Source organism: Procambarus clarkii, chromosome 92 (genome assembly GCF_040958095.1).
Source record: "Procambarus clarkii isolate CNS0578487 chromosome 92, FALCON_Pclarkii_2.0, whole genome shotgun sequence".
Lineage (NCBI taxonomy): Eukaryota > Metazoa > Arthropoda > Malacostraca > Decapoda > Cambaridae > Procambarus > Procambarus clarkii.
This window is the reverse complement of record NC_091241.1, coordinates 1,705,430-1,723,249: the sequence shown is the minus strand read 5'-3', so window position 1 is coordinate 1,723,249 and position 17,820 is coordinate 1,705,430. Positions and strand designations below refer to the sequence as shown.

General features: G+C 41.6%; 2 protein-coding genes across 12 annotated transcripts in view; one reads left to right on the top strand and one right to left on the bottom strand.

The window, feature by feature from the left end:
* LOC123775192 (cytosolic Fe-S cluster assembly factor NUBP2 homolog) overlaps positions 1-8,526 on the bottom strand; it is a 30,194-nt gene extending 21,668 nt beyond the window's left edge. The window contains exons 1-5 of one of the 4 annotated variants that reach the window (XM_069319107.1): positions 8,374-8,526; positions 5,079-5,159; positions 4,638-4,701; positions 3,618-3,710; positions 170-329 (exon numbers count right to left, since the gene is read on the bottom strand). In XM_069319107.1, coding sequence (XP_069175208.1) covers positions 170-329; positions 3,618-3,710; positions 4,638-4,701; positions 5,079-5,159; positions 8,374-8,511 — 536 coding nt within the window. In that variant the 5' untranslated portion in view covers positions 8,512-8,526. Of the gene's footprint in view, positions 1-169; positions 330-3,617; positions 3,711-4,637; positions 4,702-5,078; positions 5,160-6,752; positions 7,004-8,373 lie in introns of those variants that run through there. The other 3 variants (XM_069319109.1, XM_045770163.2, XM_045770161.2) reach the window with 3 other exon arrangements.
* Positions 8,527-12,090: 3,564 nt separating this feature from the next.
* Positions 12,091-17,820, top strand: part of LOC123775189 (inositol-tetrakisphosphate 1-kinase) — a 70,858-nt gene continuing 65,128 nt past the window's right edge. For 2 of the 8 annotated variants that reach the window (XM_069319112.1, XM_045770157.2), the window contains exons 1-2: positions 13,261-13,374; positions 17,279-17,394. In XM_069319112.1, the coding sequence (XP_069175213.1) occupies positions 17,297-17,394 (98 nt within the window). In that variant the 5' untranslated portion in view covers positions 13,261-13,374; positions 17,279-17,296. Of the gene's footprint in view, positions 12,248-13,260; positions 13,450-13,751; positions 13,787-17,275; positions 17,395-17,820 lie in introns of those variants that run through there. The other 6 variants (XM_069319113.1, XM_045770153.2, XM_045770154.2 and 3 more) reach the window with 6 other exon arrangements.

Genomic DNA, 17,820 nt, shown 5'->3' with positions numbered 1-17,820 from the left:
TAGGTGCTCGGGAGTTAAGCAACTTGTGAATTACATCCTGGAGAAAGGTCTGACTTAAGTGGGGATGGCATAATACTGTACAGGCTTCCTATACCTGACAACACCAATTATGTCCACTGTATACATGCTAAAAATATGATGTGAGGACAAGAAGAAATAACAAACTCACATCACAGGCTTCCATCCCCATTGTGAATCCAAAATAGGTTCATCTGCCACTCCCATGAGTAAGGGAATGCTTGGACCACAGACATCTACATCTAAAATTCCAACACGTCTACCATCATTCGCTAGTATCTGGGAAATTATCGCTGCTATGCTGGACTTCCCTGTCAAAAAATGCATAATTATGTACATAAATATGAATATTATGAATATTAAATGTTCACAACTAATAAATAATGAAATCCAATCATTTAACACTTTGCGTGACTGATAATGGATAATGCGTCCATATATGAATATACTCAGTGTTTGCACGCTGCGTGCTAAAATTTAAATATTTGTTAAAATTTCATTTATTGTTTGATTATTATGGGACTAGTTGTAAAATGCACACCTTTCAATTGCGAACAATTTGATACCAATATGCATGAATGAAAATTAGTACGAGTATCGAAATTAATTTTCGGTACTCGTACTCAATTTCTCAAAAAAAATTGATTCGGTACTTGTGGTTTTCCTCGGTGCTTGTAGTTTGTTTATACACATGTACGAGCTGAAGACTGCCAAGCACGAGCATGGCGCTTCAATTTACCAGTGTCTCCCGCCTAGTGATGATCGCGCTTCAATTCTTTGTGAAGAATTTCATTGTTTTTGTGCTTTTTTGGTTTCTGAACATTAAAGTTTTTATTATATATCACGCCATAGGTTCCAAGAAAATCAGTGGTAATGTTAAACTTAGGTAAACCTAAAAAAATAGTTGAGGATGACGATAGAGGAAAACAAGAGCTCATTCATGGTGAGACAATGTGATGTCTCACTACAGACAAATGTTAAAACATAGGGAAAAACAAGTGTCTATAGACAGATTCTTAGTAAGACAAGAGAGCAGTGAGCCACAACCAAGTCCTAGTGGTATGCATGCAAAACGTAAGAGTACGCCAGAAATGTCATCACTGCCCGATGTTAAAATGGAAGGGGACTCCCCTTCCAAACACTAACACCTCTCCTCCTCCCCCACTCCTCATCGTCTTTCATATGCCAACAAGAGTCCTTCATAAAGGTAAGGTACTATGAGTAGTCTTCTGTATAAAATGTATTTTTTGGGGTAATATTTTTTTGGGGGGTGGAACACATTAATTCAATTTACATATTTCTTATGGGAAAACTTGTCTCGGTATTTGTACTGTCTCTGGGAATGGATTAACTACGAAAACTGAAGTATCCCTGTATCCCTTTAGAGCATTCTATTGCAAACAATTTGATACCAAAATGAACGACGTAACATGACAATTGAGGTAAAAACAATGAAAAAGTGAATAAACATTAGAGTGCGGGTGGCGCATTGGGCCTTTTGACCTTATAAAAAAAATCAAATCAAAATGTTTATTTAGGTAAGGTACATACATAAAAGAGATTTTACAAAGAGTGATGGATTTATAGATAGGGCTAGTACATACAATGCCTAAAGCCACTATTACGCAAAGCGTTTTGGGCATAAAAAACTTAAATGACTAAAGCTTAATACTAATTGAGCATAAAGAGTAAAATGAAAACATGGAATGAAAACATAGCTGAAAAAGCAGCACAAATACAATTCTGTCGACAAACAGCGCTTTTTAAAAAAAAAAAAAAAAAAAAAAGACATTGGATGACATTAGAGGGGAAGGTAGGTTACAGGGAATTTATTAGGTATAGCTTCGTTTTTATCTTAAACTGGTTGAGAGAGGTACAGTCTTTAACATGGTTGGGAAGGTCATTCCACAATCTGGGTCCCTTGATTTGTAGAGCATTTCTAGTTTGATTAAGTCGTACTCTAGGAATATCAAAACTGTATTTATTTCTGGTGTGGTGCTCATGGGTTCTGTTACAACCTTCTATGAAGCTTTTGAGATCAGGATTGGCATTACAGTTTAGCGTTTTATATATGTATAATACACATGAGAGAATGTGCAGTGACTTAATGTCTAACATATTCAGAGATTTGAGTAGGGGTACCGAGTGATGTCTGGGGCCAGAGTTGGATATTGTCCTAATAGCAGCTTTGTGTTGAGTAATTAGAGGACGTAAATGATTTTGGGTAGTAGAACCCCAAGCACAAATACCATAGTTGAGATATGGATAGACGAGGGAGTAATAGAGAGTTACCAGGGCAGGGCGGGGTACATAATATCTGATCTTAGAAAGAATGCCAAGCAGTTTTTGAAACTTTTTTTGATATATTTAGAATGTGGCCCTGGAAATTCAGTTTGTGATCAATGAGAATGCCAAGGAATTTGCCATCTAATTTGTTACAAATTTGGATATTTTTTATTTTGAGATTTATTTGATTAGAGGATTTATTGCCAAACAGAATATAGAAAGTTTTGTCAATGTTAAAGGTGAGTTTGTTGGCAGTTAGCCAAAGGTGGACTTTATTTAGCTCAGTATTTACTGTGGCATTTAGAGCAAGGGGGTCAGGACTGGCGTAAATGAAGGTTGTGTCATCAGCAAATAGAATTGGTTTGAGGTGTAGGGAGGCATTTGGAAGGTCATTAATGTAGATGAGAAAGAGGAGAGGGCCAAGTATGCTGCCCTGAGGAACACCAATGTTGATGGGTAGGGTGGGAGAAATTGAATTATTCACAGAAACATACTGGAGCCTGTCAGTAAGGTAGGATTTGAGGTATTGCAGGGAGTGTCCTCTGACTCCATAATGATGTAGTTTAAGAAGAAGGTTTTGGTGGTTGACAGCGTCAAAAGCTTTACGCAGGTCCACAAATAACCCAACAGGGAACTCATTTTTATCAAGAGCTGTATGAATCGAGTTAAGCATACTAATAAGTGCATCGCTAGTGCTTTTTTTGGGTCTGAAGCCATATTGGCATTTATGTGCATATATCCCTTTAGAGAATTCTATTGTGAACAATTTGATACCAAAATGAACGACATAGCACAAAATTTGAGGTGGGAAAAGTGAAGAAGAGTATATACATTTTAGTGTGGGTACGTGCTCACTGGAAATGCTCAGTCGACCTTGGGATGTGCTGGGGGGTCGCGCGAAGTGTTAAATACCATAGTTAAGTAAATATTTAAAATATATACAGAATAAAGATAATTTGCAATATTGGAAAAAATAGCTTTATAGGGACCATCAAATAGCACTTACCAACTGCTAGTTTCTCACCTTGTCGCATACCCTGACTACCACCACATGGCAGCACTCTTGCCATCAGCAGGTTACAAGCTTTGAGCCTCTATTACATTTTACCCACACAAACAGAACTCTGAACACGGGAAAATTAAAGCTGTGAGCAACCTCATCCAACAGCCTGGTTGACCACCAACCCAAAGGCCTGGTTGGAGACCGGGCCACAGGATTGTTGATCCTCGGAATCATTGAAGGGTAAATGAAAGGTAAAGTTAAACACAGTTGTTAATAGGGTAGAAATAAAGAATATATGAGCATTACATACCTACACCTCCTTTTCCAGAAAGCACCAAGATCTTGCGTTTTATTGCTCTTAATCTTGTATCAATGATTTCCTGTTCTGGGTCTGGTTTGCTCACTAAAACAGAAAACAGTGGTATATATTTAGCTTCTCAAACTATTACAAACAGTTACTATTAAACTATATTATTTCATAACACGTGCAATATTTATTTTTATTACCCAATTAGTAAAAGGGACAGAAAAATTTATCTAAACAATAGCACCTTGAATATCTGGACTACATTGCACCAGAGCTGCTCCACAATTTGAGAGGAATTCATATTTTGGCATATAAAGCCATTTTGATTATAAAAAAAATGCATGAGTTATAAAAAATAATAGAACACATCATGTAGATGTGCTATATTACTTGTGTCTGAGGTCTCAGCTCCTGCTCCACTTGGGTCTTAGCAAATTCAGTGGGGCAATCTAAAAATATCACCCCACAGAATTTACAGTATTACTGTATAATATACACTACTATACTGTTAGAAATTATTAAATTATAAATGATTAAAAGAATTTTAGCAGATACAGTATTGCATTGGGAATCACTTGCTAAATTTGTTTTTCGTTTTTCGTTTTATTTATCTTGCTGTTGTCCGTTTTGTTTTGCTCTACTTTTCTGGTGGTCTTTCTTGGTCTGAGTGACCTAGTATCCTTAGCTCCCTATGCCTTTCTAGACGAGGCCAGATTTTTAACCTCTGGTCCCCAGGAGGCTTTCAATGACTCACGAGGGCCTGGTGTGATTAGAATTAGGGTAGGTGGAGCTGTCCAGGTTGCTAGCAACAGGGAGCCATGTTATGAGTCCTCCCCAGAATTACTACAGTACATTCCTGTACTGTATCTCTGTCTAGTCAAATTCCTGGGACTCATCAATATGGAAAATAGATTGGTTATAGGAATTCAATTATAATAAATTTCACTTTACTTCCCTAAAATATGACAATAAAATATAGTGTGCTATATTGGTACAATGGTTCAAGATGTCAACACACAATACCTTCAGAAAGGCATAGCTCTCTACCAGGACATCCTTTACACACGTCTGCACACCCAGCCTCCTCCTAAAAAAAAAAAAAAAAAAAAAAAAAGTACAAATAAAAGAGCTTCATAATACATCTTGACAGTTCATAAACTTCACAACTAACAATTTCAATTAAACTAATCTAATACAAGCTGATCATACAGTATTATTATATTTAACTGTGCTAGATCTTGTTATAGTTGATCTTAAAAAAAATCCATTTGCATTTCAAGGTAAAACATATACAATGCAATACTCTACTGTAAACATTCAATTGCATCCTCTATAAGATGCAATCTGGGCCCTGTCCTCTGGAAGTTGAATTTTCACTGTACATGTGTGCAGAGCTAAATATTATTTATCTTAACTATAACAGTAAATACAACTATGATCTATAAACAACAGATATCACTGTACCGAATCTGCTGGGCATTCTTGTATTCCCACATCTTCAAGATCACCTGGTTCAGTCGACATGCTGCTAGTTACTTCATACACCTGACAAAATATACATTTTGTCATACTCAACTTGGGATAAGATTTTGAGTAGGATTAAGTAGGATTGCTTCAGGGAGCCAACAGGGCTCCCCCAAAGAAAACGTCACTCGTAATGAATAATAACCAAAGATATTTATATTTCATGTTAAAAATGTTTACTAAAAAACTGATTTGATTCTGCTGCTAGCAATAATTAATTTTGTGTGCACCCCACACTGCAAGTGGCAGCAAAAAGAATTACAGAAAACATACAACCTCCTAGCTAGACCCCTGTGGGCGCTGCTAGACATTGTCAGCATTTCTATTTACATGCAAAACAAGTATTGCTTGTACTGTAATTACTAAGCATAACAATGTAACTTGCAAATTCGGGTCGAATCATTAGATATTAGGCTATACTGTAGTTCTTTGTATGGATTTTACCTAAAAGTAGAGCCCCATGGATTTGTATCTAAAGAGCATAGAGCTTGATGGGCTTCTATCTAAAAAGTACAGTGCCTCAAGCTTGTATAGAAAGAGTGCAAAACTCCAACACCTGTGAAGTTTGGTCATATTGTATACTGTATAGGCATTTTCATAAAACTCATTTTCTAATAACTAAAATTGTATATATCATTAGACAAAGATGGGCACCCATTCCTCAAATACACCAGATGATCTAGTCCCAGTCCTTGCCTCAAAACAGACCAACGATCTTTGTTACAGTTCTTGCCTCAAAACAGGCCAACAATCTTGGTTGGGTTGGGTTAGATAGTATTAGATAGATTTTAAAATTCACTGGCAAACCTTCTTGGCTATGAAGTTACCTGCATCCAAAAAACATACATTGTGACCTATATCAACACAACCTGACCTAACATTGTCCACTCTGATGATGTATAGAACTTTTAAATTTAGAAAAGTTATGAGTGATACACCTGTGTACAATTTAACCTCATTCAGTACCCTACCTGGTACTTGGGTATAAGGTACGTGGGTATTATACCAAAGGGGGGTAACCTCGGTATAAGCCAAACATGAACTATATATATAAACTGGCTTCCTGTCTGCTGACACAATGAATTATTATTATTATTAATATACCGATTGAGAGTATTCCTAGGCATATACAGTGATAAGAAACTTAACTTTATCACTAACAAGAAACATAGCCCAAATATTTTGCAACTGGGCGCAAATCGTTAACTGTAGCCTCTGTTTAATTCAACAGAAAAAAAGAGTACTTGGTTGTAACAACGATTCTTCGCGGTGGGGATCGTATTCCAGGGACCTGCTCGAAACGCTACGCGTACTAGTGGCTGTACAAGAATGTAACAACTCTTGTATATATCTCAAAAAAAAAAAAAAAAAAAAAAAAAAAAAAAGTGAAAATCTGATAGTTTCACACTGTATCACATTAGGTTAGCCTCGTTTGACACTGTAGTCTCTGGGAACAGCCACAGTTGTATGAGGCCACATACAAAACTGTAAGAGGAATTAACAACAATGACAAAGAATTCTTGAAAACTACAAAATCAAGAACAAGAGGATATACACTGAGGAGTGTACACACTGAAGAAACAAGGCTGCCGAAAAAAAATAAGTAAATTTTACTTTTGCAGAGTAGACGGTTGGAAGGTTAGGTTAGGCCAAAACCGTCAGTAGTTTCATGCTATAACTACACTTGGGTAACTACAGTTGTGGTGTGAGGCAGGTCACATCATCATCATCACCCAGCGATACTGTGTAGGCGCACAACCAACTCATTGAACCAGAGTTATCAGACACATGTGTAGGCGGATAGGTTGTTGTTGTTGTTATTGGGTTAGGGGCAGGTACAGCACAGAGCCGTGCCGGAGAGACAGTGCTGCCAGAACTAAATTGCTGAAAGTAGCGAGCTAGTCAAATCAAATCAAATCAAATGTTTATTTAGGTAAGGTACATACATACAAGAGATTTTACAAAGAGTGATGGATTCATAGATAGGGCTAGTACATACAATGCCTAAGCCAAGTGTTTCGGGCATGAAAAACTTAAATGACTAAAGCTTAATACTAATCGAGCATAAAGAATAAAATGAGTTGAGAACAAATAAAAAAAAAGAGATAAAAAGGTGGGAACATGGCTGAAAAAGCAGCACAAATACAATTCGGTCGACAAACAGCGTCATTTAAAAAAAACCGACATTGGTTGACAATAGAGAGGTAAGGTAGGTTACAAGGAATTTATTAGGTATAGCTTCGTTTTTTTCTTAAACTGGTTGAGAGAGGTACAGTCTTTAACATGGTTGGGAAGGTCATTCCACATTCTGGGTCCCTTGATTTGTAGAGCATTTCTAGTTTGATTAAGTCGTACTCTAGGAATATCAAAACTGTATTTATTTCTGGTGTGGTGCTCATGGGTTCTGTTACAACCTTCTATGAAGCTTTTGAGGTCAGGTCATTTGAGTCACAAATATCCTAGACATGGGACCTCTATTAATTTCTCCAAGCGTCGGAGGTATACAAAGCCATCATGTCATTTCCGCCAGGCTCAGCAGGGGATATACACTGAAGTAAGACCTCAGCACCTGAAGGAGATGACAAACCCAGTTCTCGGCGAAGTTCTCGAGACACTACTGTCAGAGGTCACGAAGTTTGTCAACGACTGCCTCTCTGGGCTGATCCCAGATACAATTAAACCCTTCTTCTTCGGGGGTTGGAGTCAGTCCCATTACCGTGGGTAACACACTTCGGCGCTTTGTTGCTAGGGCAGCTGTCAGAAAAATTAGCATAGAAGCTGCAACGATGCTTCGACCCCATCAATTAGGTTTTGGTGTCCCCCATGGCTGTGAAGCAGCAGCTCATACAGCGCGAGCCTATATCAAGCACTTTCCAGAAAATAAGGCATTAATTAAATTAGACTTTAAAAATGCCTTCAACCAGGTAAAAAGGGATGTGGTACTGGAAGCAGTTCGAACAAGCTTTCCTTGTCTACTTCCCTTCGTTTCAGCAGGGTACAGTAGGGAATCGACACTGTTGTTTGGGGAACATGAAGTTGTTTCCGCAGAAGGTATCCAGCAGGGAGACCCACTTGCCCCTTTTCTTTTCTGCATGGCAGCTAAAGAGGTCACAAGCAGGTTGTCCAGCGAATTCAACATCTGGTTCCTGGACGATAGTACCCTGGCAGGGACACAGGAATCCCTGCTAGGAGATCTACAGCTGGTGAAATCTAAGGGGGAGGAGTAAGGCCTTACCCTTAATCCATCAAAGTGTGAAATCATCTCATCCAGCCATCCAATCATAGATGCAGTACGTATCTTATTGCCAGGAGCCTCAGTAATCGCTCCCACCAACAGTGTGCTGCTAGGGGCACCTCTGGGCTCGAACGCCATTGAGGTAGTCCTCGAAGCTGAACGACTTGAGGACAGCCCATTTCCTTTTCATTTTCCGTGAATCTATTTCCCATTTTCAACCTATGAATATTATCCTTTACCTGCAATTCCCCTTGAGTACAAAGATTCCGCGAAGCTTTTGGGGTTATTCCTTGACACTCGTTTGTCTTGGTCTCCCCATTTTCTGATCAGGGGAAGAAAGATACTGACAGTATGGGGCTTAAATGTTTATTGATAAAATAAATTTGCGAGGGCGGGCGAAGTGAGGGCAGAGCCCCTCTTTACCACAGTATTTATATGGCCCCAGACTGCCCGCGCAACGCCGCGGGACGCAATGGGCAATTGTTTCTTTCTCCCCCATCAGAAACATCCCTGCTTGCGAAGCAGTGGCCGTATCTCTTACCTCCGTGTTGTGCTCTAAGGCCCTTACCCTCCTTCGGGTCTTGTCCCATCCTTCTTGGGGGGGGGGGGGCAGATAAGCGCACTCTCCTTGCTTTACATTCCTCTCTCGTCCTGTCTAAGCTCGATTATGGTTGCTCTGCTTACTCGTTTGCTTCTTCTACTCTTCGCCGTTTTGATGCTTTGCACCATACTGGGTTGCGCCTCAGTTCTGGTGCCTTTCGTTCGACTCCCGTCCTTAGCTTGTATGTTGACACTGCAGGCTTCCTGTCTCTCCAGGACCGCCGTGATCGCTAATGTCTTCGCTATCTTGCGCGGTCCTTACAACATCCTTCCTCTCGCCTCTGTCGTGCTTTAACTTTTACCCCTCCTGCGGTTCCTGTTCCTCTTCACCACCTCCCTCTTTCTGTCCGTTTATCTCGCCTACAGGATTCTCTTTCCGTTCGTATTTCTAATGTTTCTCCTCGTGTTGTTCCTTCTTTGCCCCCGTGGAGAGTCCCTCTTCCGCGGTTTTGTACATCCTTGACCCGTATCACTAAAGCTTTTACCCCTCCTACGGTTCTCAAACGCCTTTTCCTTGAGCACTTTTCTTCTCACTCCCGCTCCGTTTCTGTCTTCACCGATGGGTCTAAGTCTGCGGACGGTGTTGGCTACTCTGTTGTTTTTCTGATCGCACTTATATGTGTCGCTTACCTCCGGAGACTAGCATCTTTACAGCGGAGCTTTATGCTATTCTCTATGCTCTTCGTCTCCTGCTTTCTCGTTGTCAGTCTTCCTTTGTAGTTGTTGTTGACTCTCGTAGTGCCCTCATGGCTCTCGGGTCCTTTAATCCGGTTCATCCAGTAGTTGTCGAGATCCAGCATTGGCTGTTTCTTGTTCACAGTAAATTTAAGTCGGTTGAGTTTTGTCGGGTTCCCAGCCATATTGGTGTGTCTTTAAATGAGCGTGCGGATGCTGCCGCCAAGGAAGCTGTCCGCTCTTGTCCCATCTCTCATAAAGGTATTCCATATTCCGACTTTTACCCGGTTATCCATTCCTCCGTCCTTACCCGTTGGCAGGCTTCTTGGTCGTCTGTTACTGGTAACAAACTCCGTACTCTTAAATGTTGTGTTTCCTCGTGGCCGTCCTCCTCCCACCGTAACCGGCGATGGGAAACAGCTCTGGCAAGGTTGCGTATTGGCCATACTCGCTTAACCCATGGTCACTTGATGGAGTGCTGCCCTGCTCCCTATTGTCCTAGTTGCATTGACCCTCTTACAGTCGTGCATGTCCTTCTTGAATGTCCTAACTTCCAGGACGAGCGTGTGTCTTGCTTTCCGACCGCCCCTTGCGGTCACCTGTCCCTCAATAGAATTCTTGGTGACTCGGATACTTTTAATATCGTTCGCCTTATGCGTTTTTGTTCTCGCATTGGCATCCTTGGTGATATTTAGCGCCCTCTGATTATTCTGCGCATTTGATGGTGCTACATAGCCTTCCCGGTTTGGTGCCTTCTTTGGATAATTACTTACTTACTTTACCTGCAATTTTTGTTTATGAATTTATAGAATAGACGCAGGACGGCGGGTTCTGTTTTACATTTGTCTGCAATCACTTCTTCAAAATTTCTTTCTGCAGTGGAATTTCTTTCTTCTTTAGTGGAAGACATTAATGCTCAAGCTCCCTTGACAATCATCACTCCCCGACAAAAAAGTTTCGGCCAATTGATAACTATAATATCAAAAGGGTTTTGGCCAATTGATAATAATAATACACAAAAATCGATCATTTGTGGTCAGCAACTCCAGTAGTAATGATACGCAAAGATCAATATATAAGCATAAAGTAAGGCTTTTTATTCCTCACTCGCCGCTCGCCGGTCCCCAAGTGTCCCGCTGTCCGCAGCTAATACTTTGCCCAGTCTAGGTGCTAGTAAGCCCTACTTGTAGTCACACCCCCTTCTCCTTATCCATTAGGTCTTTTACGGCCTCTTGGCCGGGTACATTACGTGTTATGTGGTCTCTCACTTATTAGTTATTCTTTGTGTCCTGCCTGTTATATCCTAGTGTTGTATAATTACTACACATTTGCACTCGGCCTTAATTCTAGTACCAGTTAACCTTTAGGTTTCTGCAGAATTAGTTTCCATGTCACTATAGGCTAAGGTCTCATACTTACTACGGGTGTACCTTTAAGTTAAATCTAGTCCTTGGAATTGTTACTGTTAATTCTTACTTTATATATTTACTTTATATATTTACTTTATATATTTTAATATAAACGTTATATATTCCTTAAATTATATTTGAAACTTTGTATATTTACATGTTCAATATTAAGTTTTATATAATATCAACTTTGTTAAGTCTATAATATAAACCGTGTTTAATATAAACTTTATATAATTACTTACTTTATGTGAACTTTATATATTTACATGTTCTGCAGAATTTAATCTTCAATAAACTTTAACGCCCCATACTGCCAGTATCTTTCTCCCCCTGGACAGAAAAGTAAGGCTTTTTATTCCTCAAAGAGACAGAAAAAGTGTAAGTTGAGTGTTAAGGTGTGAGTGCGGAAGGCTGACTAAGATTCTCAATTCAGTTTGCTAATACACTCTCGAACCCATTGTTGATGTGACGACTTATATTGAATTTTGTAACTAGCTCATCAAGATTGTAACTAGCTTAGCTAAATGAATTGTGGGGGTTCAGTCCCTGAGCCCATTATGTGCCTCTGTAACCCTTTCCACTACCGCCCACAAGATGGGTATGGGGTACACAATAAATGAACTAGTTTTTATTTGAGTTTAGTTCATTTATAATGCACCCCATACCCATCTTGTGGGCGTAGTGGACTAAACTAACTAACAGCCCGAAACGCTGCGCGTACTAGTGGCTTTACAAGATTGTAATTTCCATATTATGTATCCTCACATTCCCAATGTACCTTCTTGTATATGCATAAATAAATAAATAAGTAAATAAATAAATAAATAAATAAAAACTAATACCCACTCCCCCCCCCCAGGCCACAACTGATGGCTTGTTTACATTGAGCCGTTGCAGATGTACAATAACACATGACACCATACACTCTATATTACCTCACTATTATACTCTACACTCACCACTATATCATTTATGATGACAATTATTATAATACAGTAAAGGGATAGTGTAAATGAGTGTCATGAGACCGGTGAGTGGCGGAGAAATGCGGTGTGTGAGGTGTGGCGGGTGTCGTCAGCTGACGCTTATCAGCGGCGGTGATGGTGGTTGATAGTTGTGTGTGAGGGACGGCAGGCACCACACTCCTCCAGGTACTGTGAGGGACGGCAGGCACCACACTCCTCCAGGTACTGTGAGGGACGGCAGGCACCACACTCCTCCAGGTACTGTGAGGGACGGCAGGCACCACACTCCTCCAGGTACTGTGAGGGACGGCAGGCACCACACTCCTCCAGGTACTGTGAGGGACGGCAGGCACCACACTCCTCCAGGTACTGTGTGTGAGGGAGGCAGGCACCACACTTCTCCAGGTACTGTGTGTGAGGGACGGCAGGTACCACACTCCTCCAGGTACTGTGTGTGAGGGACGGCAGGCACCACACTCCTCCGGGTACTGTGAGGGACGGCAGGCACCACACTCCTCCAGGTACTGTGTGTGAGGGAGGCAGGCACCACACTCCTCCAGGTACTGTGAGGGACGGCAGGAACCACACTCCTCCAGGTACTGTGTGTGAGGGAGGCAGGCACCACACTCCTCCAGGTACTGTGAGGGACGGCAGGAACCACACTCCTCCAGGTACTGTGTGTGAGGGACGGCAGGTACCACACTCCTCCAGGTACTGTGTGTGAGGGAGGCAGGCACCACACTCCTCCAGGTACTGTGAGGGACGGCAGGAACCACACTCCTCCAGGTACTGTGAGGGACGGCAGGCACCACACTCCTCCGGGTAGTGTGAGGGACTGCAGGCACCACACTCCTCTGGGTAGTGTGAGGGACGGCAGGTACCACACTCCTCCAGGTTGTGTGTGAGGGAGGCAGACACCACACTCCTCCAGGTACTGTGAGGGACGGCAGGCACCACACTCCTCCAGGTACTGTGTGTGAGGGAGGCAGGCACCACACTCCTCCAGGTACTGTGTGTGAGGGAGGCAGGCACCACACTCCTCCAGGTACTGTGTGTGAGGGAGGCAGGCACCACACTCCTCCAGGTACTGTGTGTGAGGGAGGCAGGCACCACACTCCTCCAGGTACTGTGAGGGACGGCAGGCACCACACTCCTCCAGGTACTGTGTGTGAGGGAGGCAGGCACCACACTCCTCCAGGTACTGTGAGGGACGGCAGGCACCACACTCCTCCAAGTACTGTGTGTGAGGGAGGCAGGCACCACACTCCTCCAGGTACTGTGTGTGAGGGACGGCAGGCACCACACTCCTCCAGGTACTGTGAGGGACGGCAGGCACCACACTCCTCCAGGTACTGTGTGTGAGGGAGGCAGGCACCACACTCCTCCAGGTACTGTGAGGGACGGCAGGAACCACACTCCTCCAGGTACTGTGAGGGACGGCAGGCACCACACTCCTCCGGGTAGTGTGAGGGACGGCAGGCACCACACTCCTCCGGGTAGTGTGAGGGACGGCAGGCACCACACTCCTCCGGGTAGTGTGAGGGACGGCAGGCACCACGCTCCTCTGGGTAGTGTGAGGGACGGCAGGCACCACACTCCTCCGGGTAGTGTGAGGGACGGCAGGCACCACACTGCTACGGGTAGTGTGTGTGTGTGAGGGACGGCAGGCACCACACTCCTCTGGGTAGTGTGAGGGACGGCAGGCACCACACTGCTCCGGGTAGTGTGTGTGTGTGAGGGACGGCAGGCACCACACTCCTCTGGGTAGTGTGAGGGACGGCAGGCACCACACTCCTCCGGGTAGTGTGAGGGACGGCAGGCACCACACTCCTCCGGGTAGTGTGAGGGACGGCAGGCACCAACAATCGGAGAAGCAACATAACTGTTGCTTCTCCCATTCCTAATTTGACTTTTGTGTCACAGAACAGATGACATCCCTGGAAGATTTTTATGTTTAGATTTGTTTGCCTTTTTCTGTGAGTAATTTGGTTGCGGCCATAATTTTTAACGTGGAGATAGTGTTTTACACTATCTAGAAATATTCTGTATTAGCCCTATTGTATTTTTTTTTGGAATTGAAAGCAAGATGCTGCTCTCTTCAAAGTTTCTTCTCTGGGTATCCTTTTAAAATATTACCCATATGATGACTTCTTGTTCATCTGAGACAAATAAAAAAATAAATAAATAAATAAATGTTTATTTAGTTAAGGTACATACATAAAGAGATTTTACAAAGTTTGTTGGGTTAATAGATAGAGCTAGTACATACAATGCCTAAAGCCACTATTGCGCAAAGCGTTTCGGGCAGGAAAAACATTAATGACTAAAGCTTAAAACTAATGGGTAAAAAGAATAAAATGTGTTGAGAACAAATAAAAATAGAGGTAAAAGAGGGGGGAACTCGGTTGAAAAAGCAGCACAAATACAATTACAAATTATTACAGAAAATTACATTCAAACAGCGTTGTTTTGAAAAAAAAAAAAACATACATGGGTTGACAACAGAGGGGTAAGGTAGGTTACAGGGAATTTATTAGGTAGTGCTTCGTTTTTATCTTAAACTGGTTGAGAGAGGTACAGTCTTTAACATGGTTGGGAAGGTCATTCCACATTCTGGGTCCCTTGATTTGAAGAGCATTTCTAGTATGATTAAGTCGTACTCTAGGAATATCAAAACTGTATTTATTTCTGGTGTGGTGCTCATGGGTTCTGTTACAACCTTCAATGAATCTTTTGAGGTCAGGATTGGCATTACAGTTCAGCGTTTTATATATGTATAATACACATGAGAGAATGTGCAATGACTTAATATCTAACATATTCAGAGATTTGAGTAGGGGTACCGAGTGATGTCTGGGGCCAGAGTTGGATATTGTCCTAATAGCAGCTTTGTGTTGAGTTATTAGAGGACGTAAATGATTTTGGGTAGTAGAACCCCAAGCACAAATGCCATAGTTGAGATATGGATAGATGAGGGAGTAATAGAGAGTCACCAGGGCAGGGCGGGGTACATAATATCTGATCGTAGAAAGAATGCCAACAGTTTTTGAAACTTTTTTTGATATATTTAGAATGTGTCCCTGGAAATTCAGCTTGTGGTCGATGAGAACGCCAAGGAATTTGCCATCTAATTTGTTACAAATTTGGGTATTGTTTATTTTGAGATTTATATGATTAGAGGATTTATTGCCAAACAGAATATGAAACGTTTTGTCAATGTTAAGGGTGAGTTTGTTGGCAGTTAGCCAAAGATGGACTTTCTCTACCTCAGTATTTACTGTGGCATTTAGAGCAAGGGGGTCAGGACTGGAGTAAATGAAGGTTGTGTCGTCAGCAAATAGAATTGGTTTGAGGTGTTGGGAGGCATTTGGAAGGTCATTAATGTAGATGAGAAAGAGGAGAGGGCCAAGTATGCTGCCCTGAGGAACACCAATGTTGATGGGTAGGGTGGGAGAAATTGTATTATTCACAGAAACATACTGGAGCCTGTCAGTAAGATAAGATTTGAGGTATTGCAGGGAGTGTCTTCTGACTCCATAATGATGTAATTTAAGAAGAAGGTTTTGGTGGTTGACAGTGTCAAAAGCTTTACGCAGGTCCACAAATAACCCAACAGGGAACTCCTTTTTATCAAGAGCTGCGTGAATCAAGTTAATCATACTAATAAGTGCATCGTTAGTGCTTTTTTGGGGTCTGAAGCCATATTGACAAGAGCTAAGTATATTGTGTTTGGCTAGAAAAGAGTAAAGCTGCTTGTAGATTAGTTTTTCGAATATTTTTGACAAGTTAGGCAGGATTGATATAGGTCTGTAGTTGTTAACATCTGTGTGATCACCACATTTGTGGACAGGGGTTACTCCTGCTTTTTTTAGAGTGTCTGGAAAGGTTTGGAGTTCAAGTGACTTGTTGAAGAGCAATGCAATAGCAGGGGCTAAAGATCTGGAGGCTTTTTTGTAAATTAAAGTTGGTATCTCCTCGAGGGCACTGGACTTTGTTTTAAGGGAAAGGATTATCTCATTGACATCAGTGGAATTAGTAGGCTTTAGGTACAGAGACTGTGGATAGTTACCTGTAAGATAGTCATTAACATCAGTACTGGAAGATGGAATATCATTTGCAAGGGATGACCCAGTGGAAGAGAAGAACCTATTGAACTCAATAGCAGAATCAGAGGCTGAAAGCTGACCATCGTTATTGGAAAGGAGTGTTGGTTTGTTATTTAAAATCTTCTTTGATCCCAATATTTGTGAAATTGTGCTCCAAGTTTTTTTTAATGTTGCTCTTTATTTGGGTAAATTTATCTTCATAGTATTTAGTTTTGGCTCGTCTAATTATTTTAGATAGCAATAACGAGTAATTCTTTGAGAATTCTTTGGAGACGGTTCCTAACCTATACTTCTTCTCAAGGTCGTGTTTTTTGTTAATGGATTTAAGTATTCCCTTTGTAAGCCAAGGATTGTTAAGCCTTTTGTTTGTGACTTGTTTTGTAAGCATAGGACAGTGGGTGTTATAAAGGCTAAGAGTTGTTTGTAGAAAAGATTGCACTGCTAGGTTGATGTCCCCTATGTTACCTAACTCGGACTCCCAGTTGGCATTATCAGCAGCAGTTATAAAATTGTTTAAAGCAGTTTCATTGTGCAGCCTAAAGCTTAACTCCCTTGACTCAAGAGGTGGTTTCATAATGTTTAAGAGAAATGTGGGGTAATGGTCTGTAGTGCTATCGGTGATTATACCTGAAGTAAGCGGAGAGGTTATGTTGGTCCAGATGTGATCTAGAGTCGTAGCAGTACTATCAGTGATTCTAGTTGGTCTAGTGATTAAGGGTATGAGGAAGCAGGAATTCATACAGTTGAGGAAGCTAACAGCAGTAGGGTGTTCAGGCTCGCAGAGGTCAATATTAAAGTCCCCTGCGATAATTAGATGGTTTTTGTTCAGTCTGTTATCTAGTATTAGATTTCTAAGGTTTGAATTGAATTCAGACACATCAGTGTTAGGAATTCTATAGACTGCACCCACAGACAGGACAGACTCGGCACCCTTGGCTCTGAAACTGGCGAAGATATACTCCCCACAGCAGTCTCTAGTTCTAATTATTTTTAAGCATTTTTAACAAGGACCTTTATTGTTGAATACTGTAATATGCTGCTTACAATTAATTTGATTAATTAATAAATCAATGACAAATTATTACAATACACTATGATGTGGGTTGTCAAGCTGTCATAGACCACTACTTATTGTGTGCTGTTGCAGGTTCTCTGGAGTAGCAAAATGGAGCACCCAGTCACCAAACCTAAGATTGTGGGGTATTGGTTCAATGAGAAAAAGTGTCAGAAATTTGGAGTGGCAGATTTGAAAACAGAATGCAAGTAAGTACAATATATTGGCAGCAAGCTGTTGGATAATATAAATTTTTTATTAGGTGTTCTCTGTAGATATTACTTTCCCCTATAGTGTATTTCTGAGCTGTATCTCACTTATGTGGGTGTAAGGTAAGAACTGAACTATAATTGCTGTGTCACAGACATGATTTATGTAGCGAGGCAAGACCATAGGGATCTTTTAGAGTGTCTGCAGGTTCATTTAAGGTGCTAGGGAGACACTAGACAACAGCTCCTTCTTGCCCACAACCACCAAAAACAAAGACTGCAACCATAATAACTGATACAATCACGAGAACCTGTACGGGGCCACGAGAACCTGTACGGGGCCACGAGAACCTGTACGGGGCCACGAGAACCTGTACGAGGCCACGATAACCTGTACGGGGCCACGAGGTGACACAAGGAAAACAT